This window comes from Eumetopias jubatus, unplaced genomic scaffold (assembly GCF_037043125.1).
Source record: "Eumetopias jubatus isolate StellerSeaLion01/CBP00866 unplaced genomic scaffold, mEumJub1_p1.0 scaffold_7, whole genome shotgun sequence".
Lineage (NCBI taxonomy): Eukaryota > Metazoa > Chordata > Mammalia > Carnivora > Otariidae > Eumetopias > Eumetopias jubatus.
This window is the reverse complement of record NW_028274813.1, coordinates 129,160,341-129,180,427: the sequence shown is the minus strand read 5'-3', so window position 1 is coordinate 129,180,427 and position 20,087 is coordinate 129,160,341. Positions and strand designations below refer to the sequence as shown.

The following is a 20,087-nucleotide window of genomic DNA, read 5'->3' as shown; positions in this document are numbered from 1 at the left end:
GTTTTCAGAGTTCACTTTGTCTTCACCTTTCAATGCAGTGCTTGAAGCCATTTTGCATAACCTAGGAAGGTTTTTTTTTCTTTTGTAATGGTTAACAAATTAATTAGCAAAGCTAAGAACTGCTATATGCTTATAAACTAAAAATCAGAGCAGTGAAATCTGCCAGGGTTTAGGTCAGACAATTTGAATGAAATATTTAATAAAAACAAACTTCAATCAGCATAATACATAACTCTCAAAGGCTCGAGGATTCCTGATGCCTTGCTCTTGTGATAAGAAATCCCCCAGAAAGAGTTTACTCTAATATACAGTAATGAAAGATCAAAGGTCTGCGACCAGACACTTCTCTGTCCCAACCCCAGCTCTGCCACATTCTAGCTGGCCTGGAACAATGTTGAACTCTGAGAGTCCTTTCTTTCATCATCAGTTAGAAAGTGTACCATCTACTTGGAGGACGATCATGAGGGTTACCTATATACAAAAGCACCCGGCATAGGCCCTCGCACGTAACAGGTACTTTTGAAAAAGTCAGTCATTATCAAGAAATGATTTGCTAAACAGAGATCAACTCAAGCTACCTCTGTGTTCTGTTCCTGATGCTCACATTAAGGTTGAAAACAGACAAGTAATTCTCATTTCTATAGCCCTAGCATGGCTCACTGTCCTTTCTCTTTATTACTTCCTTAAAAATTCTGCAACCTCACCAGAGACAGTAGCTCTCTGCTAAGCCAGCGAAAATAATATTAACATTCCATGAGGTATTAACTCCATCTCATAATCCATTATAAAGCAGTCTTGGAAATACAAAAGTCAGAGAGAAGAAAAATACTGCAATCCAACCAAAAGAGATTCCCATTCATATACTGTCATTGCTTTCCTTTAAAATAGTAAGCATGTTTTAAAGAATATCTGAGTTGCATTTTTGTGATACAAAAATCTCCCAAGGGAGCCTGGGTGGCTCAGTTGGTTAAGCAACTGCTTTCGGCCCAGGTCATGATCCTGGAGTCCCGGGATCGAGTCCCACATCAGGCTCCCTGCTCGGCGGGGAGTCTGCTTCTCCCTCTGACCCTCTTCCCTCTCGTGCTCTCTATCTCTCATTCTCTCTCTCTCAAATAAATAAATAAAATCTTTAAAAAAAAAAAAAGATAAACTCTTAAAAAAAAAAAAAAAAAAATCTCCCAACATTGGGGGCAGAGCACAATGTCAGAATCATAATGTTACTGAAGACTATAATGCCTTTAGGTCAATTTCCAAAATACATTTATAACACAGATTCTATCCCAATTCTTTTTGTTTACACACCGTATTTCTGCTCATCAGGTCACCTATGTAAACCACTACGTTAATCTCTGGTGCCCAGATTTCAAACTCCCTCTGCCATGAGGTGAGGGTGGATAAAGGGACGACTATAAGAAAGGGGCCATACAGCTGGTGTTGATGGAACAGGTAAGAGAGGAATGATATGGTCTGGATGGTCTTCCCTAGGCCCATTTCATCAGCAAGGATTACACTGTTACTTCTGCAGAAAGAGAAAAACAAAAACAAACAAAACAAAATCATTAGTGCGCGCACACACGCACACACGCCCACACACACACACACACACACACAGCGAGGACACCGATGCCTCACAATTCACCGAGCAGGCACTGGCTCCAAGCCTTGACTGTGTTACTTCTCCTGCATAAGAAGAAAGTAGAAGCTATAGGAGAACAGAGTAACAAGTGCTCCGAGTACAAGAGAACAGAGTAACAAGTGCTCCGAGTACAATGAACTCTGAGTCATGACAAGAGCCTCTTCAGACTATGTTCTTGACCTTACGTTTTGGTGTTTGTTTTACTTCTAACCCTGCTAACAGAGGAGGCCAGTTTTGTTACACTGAGGTGTCCAAGTACATGACCTGGGGCTCCATCATTCCAGAAAGCAGAGGCAAACTGGCTATTCCCCACTGCTGCTGAACCCTACAGTCTGACAGTCACGTGCCTCTGCCCAAATCACCCACCCATTCCACTGCAGGCCACTGGGTTGTTGAATGCTATGCACACTACTCGTTGGGCCTATGTGCCGCAGTGCTTGCAGCTTGTTCTAAATACAGGACAATCTACAGCAGACGCGGGCTACAGATCAGATTTCTGAATCCACCCTACACCTACCAAATGAGAGTATCTGGGAAAGACCTCTGGGAAAGGCCTCAGGGATCTGTACTTTTAACAGACACTTCTGGATATTCTGATGCAGGTGTATTCCTTTGACCGTACTTTGAGAAACATTGCTCTAGGAGACAGTCTTGATTTCAACTGGATACTAACAGGAGAAGATTGTCCAGATAGAAGAAAAACACTCAAAGAAATGGCCAGAGTAGGAAAGTATGCTGGGAAATAGAAAACAGCCCATTTGGCAGGGAATTAGGAATAGATGTATGGCAAAAGGCTGCAAACATTAAGAGAGCCTTGAAAATCAGGCCACTGAAGGTTTACACATACTAACGAATGTTTAACCAATGAACCAGAAAGAACTAAATACACAAGGTAAAGAAAACTGATTAGAAAAATAAGACATTCAATTTACCGAAAGATTAAATTTTTAAAAATACATTGTATGTTCCACAGAATGACTAATTTTAGGGGAAAAGAACAGAAAAGGACAAAGCCAAATATACTGGGGGAAGGAGAAGGAGGAGCCATAACTCTCTATAAATTTCAAGTTCACCTGATTTTATGCACTACTCAGACACAGTATGTCCCTTTGAGTAATTTCCCTCCTATTTCTCTCACCATTCCACAGTAGTGGGGAAGAAACAGGGTTCATTTTCTCCAACATTTCCTCTCCCCTAGCAAGCTGCCACTGTTCATATAAACACACTGTAAAAGATCTGATTTGCCTGTTTTTCTAAAACTAGGCCAAAACAGCATATTAATGTAAGGCTCTGGTGACAGGGCCTAACAATTGCATGGGTCCTCTTCAGCTGACTCTGAACTGTTCAGGTAGAGAAGAGAATGCTTGCTGGCCAAGGACTCCACATGAACAGTGTGACTGTGAAACAGGTACATGACCTCTTCGTTCCTAAAAGCATTCACAAGAGGGTCAGACTACATAGCTTGAGGTTCCATCTAGCCTTATAACTATCCTAAAGGAAGATTAGATCTCACTGTTCTCTGAAACAAAACCCATTTTCAAGCAATTCAGAATAGTTCTATCAGACCCACATTCTTAGTCATACAAACAGAATATCCTCAAGAGCTCTACTGTTTCTGAATATTAGATACTGTATTAGATTTTATAGGACACAGAAGATAGGTTGTTTTAATTGGGAACCAGGCAGTGTATATGTATCCCTAACTAGAAACCACTCTTTTGGCATTGAGAAAAGCAGCTCTTATGTTTTTATTTTCAGGATGCAGTTTAATTCTGAAATAAGAATTTTTGTTTTACTATAAAACACTGAAAAAATTAAAAGCTGCATGTGGGGGAAGGAGTTTGTAGGCAAGTCTTAAAGGTACTTCTCACACTGTATGCCCTGAGAGGACAGGTAAATAATGTCTGTCTTGGTTCACTGTTCAACTGTCAAGGCCTAGAGGGAGCCCTCATACACAGTAATTAGAGACTAGGATTTGCAATTGAACTGAAGAATGAAATTCATGAGTACTGCCTCAAAGTACCTTTAACCTTCAAATGCTATTGTCACTTTTTTTTTTTTTTTTTAAGGATTAAGGTGGTTTTGTTACAAAAAGCCTAATTTTATAGGTTCAACCATCAGAGACCTTCCTCTAAATGGGACAGCATGTACAGCAACCTCAGGAGGGGAGAGATTTCACGCTATTCTTCAGCACTGCCACAGGACATTAAGTTGAAGGATTCCCTGGCCTAGAAGGAAAATGAACAGAAAAAAGACATTTTCTTCTTTCTTCTGAGGAGTACTCCTTCCATGCCAAAGATCTGGGCAAATTATCTTGCTGTTTATACCCATGAATAACATGTTATGACACAGATCTCCAGCTATGACGAATTACCCCCAAATAACTACTTAACCAAGTATTCGTTACTTCAGATTAAAATGAAATCACACACACATATGAACTGCTAGAAGAGCCTTCCCTTAATCACATACTTTTTCTTTTTCTGTAATACACAACAGAAAGAAATAATTACTTGCACTTAATAAAGGCAGAAACTGTAAAGAAAATTTCATTTTTTTCTACCTACTTGCACCAGGAATGAGCAAGCCAGTTGAGACCTTCTAGCTGATAATCACGGAGCTCCAGATTCTCCCCTCCTAAATATGCTGGCTGTTTCTTTAAAGCCACAAATCGTGGTCTCTGCTTCAAGGCCTGAAAAGACAAAATTAAAAGCCCCTGAAGAAGACTTTCTTGTAGTTCCTATGTTAAAATGCTAGCCATGATTTATGTGCTCTGAACCATAGCCCAAAGGTTTAAATTTCACATCTGCATCACCAACTCTACCCATCCAAGCCCACCCCACCTCCTTTCATTGTGGTCTGTATTCCCAAAGCCAGATGCATCCCAAACAGTTTCTGGTTCACATGCTCCTGGTCCTGAAGTCAGTCTGTGAACATAATTACACAGCACTTCTTTTATATTGTCTCCATCATACAGCAGGGAGTGCTGTCCTATCATCTTTACATTATCTCGTTCTAAACTATATAAAACACCACCTCTGGGAAAGTCTGTATACGCTAAACCCAGCAGAACTTTACTGTAATAGCATTTGCAAATTCTGAAATGCAGCCCCCACCTAGCTGGAACTCCCAGATATGCTGAGTTTGGTTTTCTAAAGGAAAGGGTTTGAAGGACAGTGTGGTCTAGTAGGGCCATGTCTCTATGGTTTGCACAAAATACAGATTCCGTGGCTAAATCCATCCGGGAAACAATGTAGTAAGTTACATAAATTTCGTTATGCTTGTGCATATTGTTGAGTTTACAGGGAAAATTCATTTAGGAATGCTTCCCAAAGTTCTTTGGCCACACAGTCTTTTTTCAGGGAGTATTTCCCTAAAGATGAGGGCTCTGTGGAATTAGCACCCTACTATGTGAAGTATCATCCTAAAAGTCTATTTGATAACATGATCACTGATCATCTCAGCTCCCCTCTGTGAGCACCCAGCAGTAAACGGAATCTGACTCCTCGCACTCAGCCACCAAACACCGCATCCACTTCTGCCAAGTCTCCCCCACAAGGCTTCTCCCATCTGATCCTTCCATCCTACCACAACCTCCCTTGTCCTCACACTATTCTTCCCTCATGGACTTCTATGGCATCTTCCTGGCGAGACCTGCTGGCTTTTGTAGCTGCCTCCTCTAGAGTCTCCTACACACTGCTGTGAGATGGAGCTAAATACAGTTTCCATCCCACTGCTCTTCTCACATCAATACCCACAGGGTAAAGCCCAAACTACCTTCAAGGCATTCAAGACATGCACCCTCGGACCTAAATGCACTCACCGATACCACTTTCCTCTCTTCCCACCCAAAGAACATCTTTCTCCTGCATCCTTCATGGGAGGGCAATAACCTGGGCCCCCCTTCCTCTATCTGGCATTAACCCATTCTTCAAGGACCAGGGCAGTTCAAGTACCACGACCTCCTCTTTAACTCTTTAAAACCTCCTCGAGGACTACTGGAGCTCAGTGACTTCTGCCTCTGTACTTCTCTGACCACAAATTCTTGATTATACTCCCTGCCCCAATTACACACTGCATTTCACAGAGGGAGGTTTGGTGCCATGAACTGGATGTCAACTTCTCAGAGACAGAGCCCATGTCTTACACATACTTTTATTAATGAGGCACACCACTTTACATGGGCAATGGATTCCAATGAAGGGAGAGGATTTGTATAATCAATCTAGCAACTAAAAAACCCTACTTATATATATATATATATATATATATATATATATATATATAAAATATATATATATATCTCTTAGATATATATATACACATCTTAGAATTCAGAGCCTCTCCCCTTTTCTGTCACTTCTCTTTGAAGTGCTTAAATTCTCTCAAATATTCTGCACGCTATCTCTAATGAGACATACCCAAGTCTGTGAATTTAAGAATAAAGAGGTCAGCAAAGCCATTATACAACTCATGCTCTCCCTTTAATATTTTACTTTGCTGTCAAGCTTAATTCATCTTCTTTCACTTAAAAATGGGAATTATCATTTACTTTTGTAATATTTTCTCCTCCCAGTATCTATGTGACCAACCCTTTCTATCAATACCTCTTTCCCCTGGAAAATCAAAAGCCAGCAATCACCACACCTTGCATTCTCTTGTCGGGATGGTTTTTGAGTTGTTGCGGCTATGGAAGCTGTCAATACAGCTCTGGAACTTCTTGCCAATCAAGGCTTCATCCTCCCAGCTGCACTCTGAATAGGGCAGTCCCATCCATTTGCATAGATATTCAGGTTCATTTGAAGGTGCCGGCTTCCGACTATGAGCTATTTTATATACAAAAATTAGTAGGTTGGCAACTGTCATTAAAGGAGGGGAAGTAACAATTCCGTTTTACATATGACCACTGAAACACCACATGGCAAGACTGTGAATACTCTGCAAAACAGAACTGCTCTTAAATGCTAACATTTATTAACCAGAGCTTTTGCTTACCTGGAAAATCTGTCTGACCCAGTGTAGACTTGCTTGTCTTCACAGCTAAGTAAATGGAAAATAAGATAGAAAAGTTATCACTATAACCAAGAAAAGAGTGACATTTTAGGTCCTGAGTAAGAATACAAACTTACTCTACAATGTTGCATCATAAAAAAAAAGAAAAAGAAAAGAAAAAACAGTCCTGTTCTAACAGCCCTATGTAGCTATTACCCCATTCCTCTCTTCCCGCTTTACAACAAAACTCCCCAGGAGACATGTTTCTACTCACTGTCCCCCTCATTCTCTCTTGAAGCCACCTCAATCAGGTCTGTAACCCCACCATTCCATGGATCCACTTCACCAGCACCACACCAGGGCCAAATTCAAGGATCAGGTCTCAGTCCTCACAGCATTTAGCTAGCAGCATCTCCTCCTTCCCAAGCCCCATGAATTACTTGGCTTCCAGGATATACTCCCGCGGCCCCCCTACGATCTCACTGGCTGTTCTTTCTTGTCTTCTGTGGCTTCTCCCTGACTTCCAGAACAGGAAATGCTCTCAGACTTCCTATTCTCACTATGTATACTATTCCTGATAATCTCCGTAAATCTTAGGCTTTAAATCCTATCTCTGCAGTGATAAGTTTCCAAATTTAAATCTCCAGCACAGACCAAGAGATCTGAACTCCAGGCTCACATATGCTACACAGCCTTCACAATACTTCCCACTCAGACCACTAAGAAGTATAGCAAACTTACAAATATCAAACCAAGTTCTTGATTTCCACTGCAAAAATCAGCTCTTCCCTCAACCTTTCCATTTCAGTAAATAGTACCTCTATTCTATTTGCTTGGGTCAAAAATCTCAGCTACATACTTGACACCTTTCTCTCATCCCCCACATCCAAATTTACCACCAAATCTTGTTAACTTTTCCTCCAAAATAAATCTAGACAACTATATATTGTCAAAAAGTAAACCCACAAAATGCGTTTTTTTAATTTACATTACCCCAAAACCAAAAGCCATTATTCGTGGAGCTCAAACACTGCTGAAATAAGTTTCCATGTGCTCACCAATTACTCTTTCGACTATCTGATACTGTTTGTTCAACTCTGAGGCCAGCTCTTGTTGGCAGTTAAAATATTCCACATCTTCAGGAGAGACTTTTCCTAACCTACACAGAAAACAAAAAAATATATGCCAGTTAAGATTTGAGAGACCTATATACATCTATCAGAGTAAAGTCAAAAAGAGGAAAAGAAACTGAGTCTTTACTTCCATCTGTCCCTTTAGCAATCCTTTACTATTAATTAGACCAGGTATTTCACAAAAAACGTACGCTTTTAGAAAACAGACTCTGGGGCGCCTGGGTGGCTCAGTTGGTTAAGCGTCTGCCTTTGGCTCGAGTCATGATGCCAGGATCCTAGGATCAAGCCCCGCATCGGGCTCCCTCGGGGAGCCTGCTTCTCCCTCTCCCTCTGCCTACTTGTGCTCTCTCTCTCTGCCAAATAAATAAAATCTTTAAAAAAACAAAAGGAAAACCTTAGACTCATAGGACACACCAGTTGTTCTTTATAAAGACCTAAAAGTAACTACTTTGTGTGATAAATTCATGTATCTAAACAAAATAAGACAATAAAACTGTCTTCTAGATTTAAAAGGAAACGTGCCTTTTTTCATATAGGTATGTGCTTTAGGAGTGATTCAATGCAGCTTTTATGGAAAACCAGTTATTCCTGGCACCAAAATTCTACAGAAGGGCGACAGGACAACCTGAAATGAAGAACTACTGTACTTCTGAGGATTTTAAATCTCTAACCACTTTACAACGTACCCCATCTTCAGGACACTCAAAGGAAAAATAAGGGATTTACTGAAGGAACACATTGTGCACAGTAGTGAAAGGGGAACTAGAACCCATCTGGCCCTATTTCTACCACAAAATAACCCGACCATGTTACACTAACAGGTGTGTCTTCAGGGTTGAACTTGATTATTAATTAGTTTAGGCTTGTGGGGGCTGTCCCCACATATTTCTCATCTGCAACTCGGCCACATTCAAAGTTGTAAGAAAACTAAAAACACAATGGTCTTATCACAGCTTCAGGAGTCACCTGTTTCTGTCACACCATTTCTGCAAACTGTGTAAAACTAAGAATAGTGTTAGGTGCACCAGAACCCAGACAGTTCTACAATATGAGCTCCTGACACCTAAGCTACCCCAGCATACACGGGAAATAACAAGGTGCTTAAGAGCTCTGGCTGCCAGAGTTACAATCCTGGGTCCCCCCGGAAAAGCTGCTCTGTGCCTCACTCTTCTTACCTACAAAATGTGTTATGTACAATGGGGAGAGTCTCATGGGCTTATTGTGAGGACTAAAAATATCACATGTGCAAAATGCTCCATGAACTACTACTATTATAAAACTCTACAAACTTGGTGGCCACATAGGGAAGTACAGAGTGTCTTTGGGTCACGTTTTATAAAATGGAATTGTGGCTAGCTCGGTGCTCAGATAATCAAGGCAAAATCTGAGTTCCTAGACAGCTATGTGCTCCACGCATTATTGAAAAACCTTCCCTTCCCTCAAGGCTGCAAATATACCACTGCTTCAAAAATGTACCATTGCTTGATTTCATCCTCTTTCTTCTTGAAGTTCTCTAATTTTTTTAGGCCCTTCACTTTCTGCTGCTGTAAGGATTCTTCGCTCTCCCACGTGCTGTGGATGTAAGACCAACCCTTCCACTTGATGAGGTACTGGACTTCACCTTCGTCCTTTTCAGTGTCAAAATCACCACTAGGGTCTCCATTAGCTTCGATCGCATATACAGTAGTAGAAGCTCCAGTGGCTGCAAAAGGATTCAGGTAAACTTTAAAAAGTGTATTAAGCCAGACATTGAAAAAGTTTCTCAAGCATGCATTCAACTAAAGAGTCTCTTTTCTGGATGAAGCACCAAAATCCTCTGACTTAAAAATACGCAGAAATTCACAAACAATACAGGATGAACAAGATTTATAATTTCAAATATTGTCAAAGTGCAAACCCAATTTCTACACTTTAAAATGTTTTCCAGAATTTGCTGATGAAATCAAAGAAATCCTCGTGTCCAAACACAATTAAAATGGTAGAGAAATGTGCTTTTGGTTTGGTCCATACTAATTCAGAAAACAAGTCTGTCTCTCCAGGAATATTAAGAAAATAAAAATCCCCCACCACCACCCATGCCAATCACCCATCCACCCAAAGTTCTCTATTAACTCTATTAACCTCGAGTGAGGCTGGGTGAAAAAAAGACAAAGAGAAAAGAATTAGGTAATATTTTGATATTTTCTATATGGAAGGTTACTTTAAAGAAACTGAGTTAGGAGATACCTCAAGTTAAATACAAAAAAAATCTTCACTGTAGTCCACATATGTATTTAGCCAGTTTGATAGGTTTCACAAGGAGATTCAGAAACACCTAATTAAAGGTAATTTGTTTAATGTTTGTAAGCAAGAATCTCTGCTACATCACTGCTTTTTAAGAGATTAACACATCTTTACTATCGTAATTTTCAAGTCTCAAAGACATATTCCACATATCCCTACATCCTCAACAATGAACCATGAGACTGGGTCAGAAAAACTTCCAAATTTCATGCAAACCAGTGCAGCTACTGTGGAAAACAGTATGGAGGTTCCTCAAAAAGTTAAAAATAGAGCTACCCTATGATCCAGCAATTGCACTACAAGGTATTTATCCAAAGGATATAAAAATACTGATTCGAAGGGGCATCTGCACCCCAATGTTTATAGCAGCACTATTAGCAGCAGCCAAATTATGGAAGGAGTCCAAATGTCCACTGACAGATGAATGGATAAAGATGATGGAATATTACTCAGCCAAAAAAAGAATGAAATCTTGCCATTTGCAACAACATGGATGGATCTAGAGAGTATCATGCTCAGTGAAATAAGTCAGAGAGCGACAAATACCATATAACTTCACTCATGTGGAGTTTAAGAAACAAAACAGGTGGACATGGGGGGCGGGGTGTGAACCAGAAAACAGATTTTTAATTGTAGAGAACAAGCTGATGGTCCCCAGAGCAGAGGTAGGGGGAGGAGAGGTGATGGGGATGAAGGAGTGCATTTGCCGTGATGAGCACCGGGTGTGGATGGAGGTGTGGAATCACTGTACTGTACACCTGAAACTAGTATTACACTGTGTGTTAACTAACTGGAATTAAAAAAAACTTGAAAAAGCAAAAACAAGACAAACATCCACATTTCACAACCAATGTGAGCATGGACTGAAATTCATCATCTTAGAGCTGAAATACAGAAAACTTGCGCCTTGCTGAGCAGATAGAAGAAATTTGCTTCCCGTAGACACACACCTCCTTTCTTTCCCAGCCTCGAGTCTAGGACCTTCTCAATAGTTTCGCTGTTATCCTGCTGCTCGTCGGCTCCTTCCCCAGTCATTTCAATGAGGTCGTCGGAGTCTGTCTCAAAGTCATCGTCTTCCTTGTAACTGCATGAACAAGAGTGCTGGATAAAGGAGCCTTAAACACCACCAAACAGAACATCATCAAAGAACCACACACTTTTGGCTCCAACATGTTGTTTTAACATCAGCTAAAGTGGGCTCAAAGTTCTTTTTTCTCCTAAGTAATAATGCCTGTCCATAGAGAACAGCAGGAAGGCTTACTCACAGTTCAAAATAAAAACAGACTACACTTGTAGTGATTTGTGTAAGCAAGACACACACAACTCCAAGGACACAGCTATGCTTTTGTTTGGTGACATGAGATCATGACTATATAAACAAGGGAACAACTACAAAGAAAATGCACAATAAATGAAAAAACAGTTACTGTTTCATTAAGCAAAAAGGAAGCAGTATGTCTAAGACTAAATGTTTGAACCGGATAGTTTGTCTCCTGATGACAAGAATATGAAATTTAAGTATTCTCAAACTGCTGAAAACTTCCACTAACATACTTCCTGGTAATAAAATACTAAAATGTCACCACCCACCATATATAGACAAATAATGGTTTGGGAGTCACATGAGAGAAAAACACACTATTGAATGTACAACAGCTGCAGGAGGAAAAAGTGCCGAACTATACGTTGGCATACTCAGCGCCTAGTCCTAGCTGTGGAATCATTAACTGGACAAAGGGATAGGTTAGTATCTATCTCCAGGAGTTAGCTTCACCATCTTTAAGTAGACCAGAAGAAACCCGTGTATCCTCTAAAAGAAAATGAAATGTCCTTCGACTTATAAAGTAAAATACTGATGTTTGCATGTGTCCCTTCCTCTATTTTATTTCCTGTTAGTGCTTCATATCCTATTAGTAAACTATTACGCCCGAATATGTAATCTGATCCCCAGGAGAATCTGATTAAAGGAGTGATTTAGAAGTAAGAATACAATCCAAACATCTTTCCTGAGAAAGGATGATATGAAATGAAGACAGTATCACTAAGTCATCTCGATAGAACATCAACCTGAAGCAGTTTTCTTTCCAGGAACGAAGGCCTGAAATGAGCCACTGCTATGCCTTACACATTCCCACTGGCCCACACCATTCCTTCTGCAAGAACGTTGATCAGATTTCTGAGCACAGCCTCCAGACCCGGGTCATTACTTTTGCCTATCAGATGCAACATCCTGGACTTACCAGGGCGAAGTTCAAACCAACTACACTATCACCCTCAGACTAATGAAAGACTTCTGGGGCATCACCCACCTAACATTTTTAGCCGCTCTGCGACGAGTCTGCCTTTTAGGAGCTTCGTCATCTTCATCATCGTCATCAGAAGAATCCTGCCTTTTTCTCTTTCCACGCTGAGTCTTAGGCTGCTTTTTAACACGAGCTTTGGGCACTGTTCTAAAATGAGAAGAGAAAAAAATGGCAAAGTTTTCACTCTATCCGTTGGTGTTTATTTCAAATCTTTATAATTTCCCAGAGCAGCAGTACACACATAGAATTAACCTGGGGAGTGTCAGAAATGTATATTCCTGGGTCCCAATTGCTGAGATTCTAACTGACTAGAAAATTTGCATTTTCAACATGAAAGTGTTTCTAATGCTGAGAATCCTCAATCATATACAGGAGACACAGTGGATTCTCAGACAATGGTTCTCAACTGTTCTTCAAGGTTACCGGACATAAAAATACACATGCAACATGTTGCTGATGGTACCTCGCCCAACTCACAAATGTTTAACAATTTTACTTCTGGGAATTGCTCAGATACATACAAATACAGGCATAATAAGGTATTTACCCTAGTATGGTTTACAGTAACAAAAAATTAGAAAAATGCTAAGTCTTCATCAACTGGGAATCAGTTCTTGAACAGAATACTAGGTAGGTAGCCCCCCCCACAAAAAGCAGAACTTTTCCATGTACTGATAGGAAAAGATTTCCAAGAGAATGAAAGAAAAAATGCAGAACAAGACACATGAAATGCTACCTATATAAAAGGAGCAAAGGACAAGAAATCACTACACATGTATTTTTGTTACATAATATACCTGGAAGACAACCTAAGAGTACACGCACCCTGCCACACACCATTGGAACAGGCTGAGAAAACAGCCCCATGCGTGACTCCCATGCACAGCCAGGACCAAGGGCCATAGCCTGGGCACTCCCGGAAGGAAATCCCCAAATACGCTACCCATGGTATAAAGGTAAAAGGACAAAGAGGGAGATGGAAACCCACAATCCTGTCTGTTTCTCTTGTACCTTCCATTACCAAAACTACACAGACAGGTGACCAGGGATTCAATAAATGACGAGTAAGCTCTGGAAGAGAAAGCTGAAGTGGCTTCCCAGTCCTGTGAGCTTAAACTTGGACAAAAGGAGACCAAACTCAGATGATGTATTTCCCTGCTGGGGTGGGGGCTGGTGTACAATGTCCTAAGTCACAGGTAGGCAAATGTTTTGCTGCAAATGGCCAGAGCATAAATATTTCTGGCTTTTCCAGACAAGAAGCAAAATTGAGGCCACTACACAGGAACTGACATAACATGGGAAAATAAATTTTCACACAATTTTTATTGACAACACTCAAAATAATCATCACTCAATACACTTTTTGTGATACACATCTAATGAAAAGAACAGAATCTTTTTGTAGGAATAACATTTCACTTAATTAAGGTTCAAATTTAGTGTTCCCTATCATCAAACTATAAATGTTTATCTATAAAAGCTATACTTAGCTTGCAGGCCATACTGAAATAGCTGGTGGGATATAGTGGGCAGTAGTTTGTCAACCCCATCCTACGCAACACTGCAAGGTACACTTCCCTGCAATCTCTCTCTACCTCCTGCCTTCCTTTATCCAATACCAGTACCTCTGTTGCCAGATATCTGACCAGAAACCAAAGTTTCCTGCCACCTCGGCTTGCTTCCTTCTCTGCACAGATTCTCTGCTTAATGTTAGATTCTAAGACCAAGGTAATAAACAGTGAAGCCTGCTTTCAACAGGCAGTGTTTTAAACTTAGGAATTACCTCTCCCAAAAACAGCCTATACACTATTCAAATACACAGGGAGCCTTTTATAAAAGCAGAAAACATGTCCACCCCTCCTAACTAGCACGCCATGGGGTTAAGAAACAGAAGCTTTGTTCTGCGTGACATACGATACAAACAGTCAAACGTGAGCGTCCCCATCATCTAATCACTTGCTAACAAGGTAGCCTGGCAAGAAGCGAACCACAGACTTCCAAAGCCCAGAATCACAACATGTCGTATCCCATCAATCAAGGCTGTCGTTCTAGCACTGCATCATCCTTCTCCACCTAACAGAAATTAAGTGCCACCAGAGCAGAGATGTTCAAGCAAACACTGCACCTTCTGGGGACAGGTCTTCTGGCTTTCACTTTTTTTTGCTCTGGTTCGCTCTCTGCACTGGTGCCTTGTTCCTGTTCATCTTCTGAGGGCTCCCGTTTCCATTTTTCTCTGTGATCAAAAGCAAAGCAAAATGATTTTTTTCTAGAAGAACTCCTCAAGATTGTTTAAGCTTGAAGAATCTGACAAAACCAATTTCAATCAGATTCTCCAAAAGGCAGAACATGTATATTTTAGGCATTATGGCTAAAAAAGGTTTATTCTAGCTTCATTTAAATTTTGGCTGTGTTCCTTCCTGGACTGTGTAATATCTATTCCTATGTTTTCTCTGGTGACAAAAATAAATGAAAATGGAAACTAAGGAAGTATTTCTTAAACTATTCTGGGGGAAAAAAAAGCTGTTAAATCTCTCATCATCTATTTTTATTTACTACTATCATTGAACATATTGAAGCTGTAATATATACTAGACTAGTGCTTCTCATATTTAAGATGATCAGAACTACCTAAAGGACTTACTAAAAGAAATTTCTGGACCACAGCCACAGTTTCTGATTCAGCAAGTCTAATAAGAGGCCTAAAAATTTGAATCTTAACAAATTCAAAGGTGATGCTAATATTGGTTAGACTCATTCTAGAACTACTATACTAGTTATTTTAATATCTTTAGAATATATTTGATGAAACAGTTCCTAAAATTATTTTTCACTGATAAACCTACCACCAAATAATCTGTTCAATGTAGTTTTTAATAATTATTAGATACAGTAGGTGTTCCTCTGCTCCTTGAGATCTTAGAAGGCTTTAAAGAGCCATATGCTTTAAAGAGCCATATCTTATAGGTCTCTCCTACCACCCCAGCCCTTTTTAGGTTTAAATACCAAATACGGGACTTAGGCTCATTTCTAGGAAAGAAGGAAGAACATATAGCCACCGGGCATGAAATATCCAGGGGGAAAAAAAAAAAAAACCACACACACTAAACTCACAGGCAAGTACCTGAGGTTTGACAAAACAATCACCACTGTGTCTCTGGGTCTGTGACCAGGAAATAAGTTATTTTAAAGACAACTATCAGAGAATCACAAAGTCAAGTCAACATTCTTCATAGGAGAATAGGTCAAAAGAATAAAGGAAGCTTTTTGCAAGAAGGCAGCTTATCTACCAATTCCTAAGAATCTTCCTAGAAAGTGGAAGAGCTACCCTACTCCTGAGTGAGTAGAGACTCTAGGAAGCATGAACAGGCAGCAGAGCACTTCCATGCACATTACTCCAGCTCCATGGCACTGTTTGTTTCATATCCATTTCCCTTGGCGTAGGTGACTGCTTCTGGGCAGGGCCACTTCTGTTCATCTTTGTACCACAGCTTAGCACAAAGGCAAGCAAATGGAGGGAGATACTCCTTTGTTAAATAAATAAATAATTAAGAATGAACCCTATCAGTCTAACAAACAGGTAGGGTACTTTCTGGAAGCAGACTGCTAAGACACTAAGTCCTATTAATATTGCCTAATATCCTTCTTTCTCTCTCTTAAACAAAGACCTCCTACATCTAACTACACTCTGGGCACCTTAGTCTCCTTCCCTAGAACTTAGTACAATAAACATTTGCTAAGGAATCAAAGGAACAGAAGGGGATGGCCACGAAGGAAGATGTCTCCAGGCATCTCCAGGGGAGACTGGCACATGAGGCTGTGCTCTTCCTTGGACCAAGTTCAGAACAGTTTACCCCCTGGAAGGGGCTCACATAGTCAAACTGGAGATGTGGTTTCACAGGAAAGAAGCTTGAAAGAACACAAACTAAGATGTAAGGGAGAGAAGATCAGATGAGAAAGATCCACAGTCAAATATTAGTTATAATTTACATAACTCCACAGGAACTGAGAATCTCAATCAGGGCAGCTAAGGAATCCACTTCTACAACTCTGAGAGACTAAAATGGCAGTCAACTTGACAGAATCAGTGTTGAGGCTTGAGTTTTCCAGTTAAACTGCAGGTGTATAGACTTCTGGACAACCAGGAAGACTCAGAATCTTCCAGTATGAGAATGTACAAAAACGGAGCAAAACAACTGGCCCAAAGGCCTCCTCCTAGAGAAGGAAACTAAAGCCCAGTTGAGAACAAGCTGTTTGGCATTTTTTGTCATACCTCCAGCCTTCCTCCTCTCAATCATAACCCACTGAAGACCACAGAATCAGGAAAAGCCAAGCTTACACATTCTGGGAGGATCTGAACAATTGAAGGCTTAAAAGGCCTAAATGAGTTAGTCTGTACAAGTATTTGAAATTTGCTAGATTATTTTAAAAAAACTTTTTAAAGATTTTATTTATTTATTTGACAGAGAGAGACACAACAAGAGAGGGAACATAAGCAGGGGGAGTGGGAGAGGGAGAAGCAGGTTCCCTGCCGAGCAGAGAGCCCAATGCGGGGCTCAATCCCAGGACCCCAGGATCACGACCCGAGCCAAAGGCAGATGCTTAACTACTGAGCTACCCAGGTGCCCCTATTTTAAATTTTATTTTAACTTTCAAGAACAGGGGGAGAAGTTAGGATCAGTGACACTAAGTCACCTTGCATAAAGAGGAGGTGAGAAGAGTGATCAGTTACAAAAAGATTACTATTACTTCCCAACCTTATAGATGTCAAGGGCTCTCCTAGAGCACTGGTGTCTTATAGATAATGCAAATTTTAGGAGGAGGACTCCCTGACTAAGCCATATATTAAAAGTCAGGCTACAATGAGAAATTGTCTAAAATATAGATTGTGATTGGGATGCCTGGGTGGCTCAGTCAGTTAAGTGTCTGCCTTCAGCTCCGGTCATGATCCCAGGGTCCTGGGATTGAGTCCCGCATCGGGCTCCTAGCTCAGCAGGGAGCCTGCTTCTCCATTCCCTCTGCAGCATCCCCTGCTTGTGCTCTCTCTGATAAATAAAATCTTTAAAAAAAAAAAAATAAAAGATTGTGATTAAAAAAATTTTCACACGTCAAAGGAGACTTGAATTGCCAGATCCAGCTCTAAGAGGGCATCAGCGGGATTCCCTAAGAGGGAATCAACAGAATGTTTTTTACCAAAATTTTGGGAACTGGGGAGAAAAATACTAAGATTTGGCCACTAAGGCCCCAAGGCAATGTAAATAGACATGAAAAAATCAGAATGCAAGCTAACTAGGTGTAGTTTTCTTCCTTTACTGGAAAAAGGTGTTTGGCAGAACACAAACCCTGAGACACAAATCAAATCTATGAAGGAGGGAATGAACAAAATTCCTTTGCAAATAAAACAGGCCTGAACTCTGGCCAAGAGTCACTGAGGGTTCCTACTAAGTATCTCTAAGACCCAAAGAAAGGGATCTCTTTCTCCTCTACTGTAGAAGGCAGGCGAGGAAAAAAAGGAAAGAGCTGTTTAAACTTCATTTATTTTTAGTACATTTTCCCAGAGAGAACACCTTTCAGGAGCAAATTGCAATGAAGGAGGAAAATCTGGGGCTAACAGATTCTCCTCCACTATGTCACGAGTTTGTGATCGAGTTCCAACTCAAAGCACTGGAAAGAAAAAAATAACTATGGTCACAGGAGAAAAACTTCAAGTGATTTATGGCTAACACATTTTTTTTTTTTAATTACAGTTGGGAGAAAAGGTTCTGGAACCATTCTAGAGTGGTTTGAAGCACTGATGGGACCATAACAAGTCAGCAAAAATCCCATACAACATTTCACAAATTTGGACAACATTAGTAAGTACGGCATGGAACACAGTTCAGTTATCAAAATAGCAGGAGTGAGTTAAACACAAAAATTTTATTAGTTTATATGACTAGGTCAGGGGTTACAATCTCAAATATCAACTGGGCCAGGTAAGGACTGTAAATGGGATCAAATGGAGAACCCCGAGTCCATCAGGTTAAAAAGACCACTGTTACAGCAGTCAGCACTGACAGATTTTTCTCAAAAGCAGCTAGAAATCTGGATTCTTGAGCACCATTTCTCAAATTTTTAACGTTGCCAACAAACTTGAAAACTGTTTTCAATATTGTACAGAAGCATTACACTGTATAACTTCTAAATTTTTAAAATGCTAATTCACATTATGACTCTGGGGAGAGTTAGTCCCTTGTGAGACTCTATTCTTTAAAAATGCCAAAGTCAAAAAAGCAAAGAAGTGTGAAAGCACTGTGAAAGTGCTCTAAAGAAACCTGACTACTCATACAGTATCTAACCCTAGAAGGGACCCTGCAGTGGAGCTAGGAAATGTTTTAAGATATTTTTGGGTCAATTGACAAAATGGGAATATGAATTAGACAAAAGTATTTTAGCAATGTTAAACCTATTTATATTAAAACTACCCTGTACTTATGAAATAGAGTATTCTTCGGGGCGCCTGGGTGGCTCAGATGGTTAAGCGTCTGCCTTTGGCTCAGGTCATGATCCCAGGGTCCTGGGATGGAGCCCTGCATCGGGCTCCCTGCTCCGCAAGAAGCCTGCTTCTCCCACTCCCTGAAGCTTGTGCTCTCTCTCTCGCTATCTCTCTCTCTCAAATAAATAAATAAAAAAAAAAATCTTAAAAAAAAAATAAGAGTATTCTTCTTCTTAGGAAATCCACACTTCAGTATTTAGGCGTAAAAGGCCATGATGTGTGTCAATCTTAGTCTTAAATGGTTCAGAAAAAATATTACATGCATGCATATATTAATATATACAAAGAAAGCACCCACAACAATAAAGCAAATGGGGTGAAAGTAGTAACCAGTGGGGCGCCTGGGTGGCTCAGTCATTAAGCATCTGCCTTCGGCTCAGGTCATGATCCCAGGGTCCTGGGATAAAGCCCCACATCGGGCTCCCTGTTCCACGGGATGCCTGCTTCTCCCTCTCCCACTCCCCCTGCTTGTGTTCCCTCTCTCACTGTCTCTCTCTGTCAAATAAATAGATAAATCTTTAAAAAAAAAAGAAAAGTAGTAACCAATGGCAAATCTGGGTAAAGTACACAGGCATTCCTTGTACTATTTTTATTCTTATAACTTTTTTTAAGTTTGAATTAAAAAGAAAAGTTAATAAAAACAGCTCCTTTTAAAAAACTTCAAAATCTGTGGTACAGTCTGAAGGGTTTCAGAAAAGCATTTCCCTGTGCTAGTATTTCAAAATTTCCACTCTTTGAGTCTCTCAATTCTGAAATCCATGTGCCCACACACTAGGTTCTGTTAAGCTTGCTCAGATCACAGAGGGCCCCCTTTAGTGCTGTGCCTTCCAATTTGAGTCTTAACAGCTGTAGCACCTCCTCCAATTAATCCTACTAATTAAACTGACTCAAGAGAAGAGCTCCCCATAAGCCCCAGTACTCACCTGCTGCCCAAAGGATGGCAGGAAGTGAGGCTAGCCCAGTGCCCCCAAACAAACAAGCATGATGGGGAACTCCACAGCTCTCAAAAGTTCCTAAGGAAGAGCCTGGGGCGGGGAAGCAGCCTTACAGAAGATACACCTGCCTACAAGGAACCTTAGTTCTACTCAGCAGAAGGAAGGCCTCTGAGGGCTGTCAACTTTAGAGAACTCTCAGGATTGACAGAAGGAAATAACTACAGGCGCCAGTGGGTTTCTGCACAGGTTTTCAAGCACAGCACCACTTAGATC

The 20,087-nt window shown here is 40.5% G+C and overlaps 1 protein-coding gene across 5 annotated transcripts in view; it reads right to left on the bottom strand.

The window, feature by feature from the left end:
* CHD2 (chromodomain helicase DNA binding protein 2) overlaps positions 1 to 20,087 on the bottom strand; it is a 134,601-nt gene that overhangs the window by 68,023 nt on the left and 46,491 nt on the right. For 3 of the 5 annotated variants that reach the window (XM_088024952.1, XM_028122121.2, XM_028122120.2), the window contains 9 exons: positions 14,473 to 14,580; positions 12,354 to 12,494; positions 10,995 to 11,128; positions 9,238 to 9,463; positions 7,687 to 7,787; positions 6,632 to 6,676; positions 6,284 to 6,462; positions 4,204 to 4,328; positions 1,303 to 1,519 (listed from right to left, as the gene is read on the bottom strand). In XM_088024952.1, coding sequence (XP_087881078.1) covers positions 1,303 to 1,519; positions 4,204 to 4,328; positions 6,284 to 6,462; positions 6,632 to 6,676; positions 7,687 to 7,787; positions 9,238 to 9,463; positions 10,995 to 11,128; positions 12,354 to 12,494; positions 14,473 to 14,580 — 1,276 coding nt within the window. The remainder of the gene's footprint in view (positions 1 to 1,302; positions 1,520 to 4,203; positions 4,329 to 6,283; positions 6,463 to 6,631; positions 6,677 to 7,686; positions 7,788 to 9,237; positions 9,464 to 10,994; positions 11,129 to 12,353; positions 12,495 to 14,472; positions 14,581 to 20,087) is intronic. The other 2 variants (XM_028122122.2, XM_028122124.2) reach the window with 1 other exon arrangement.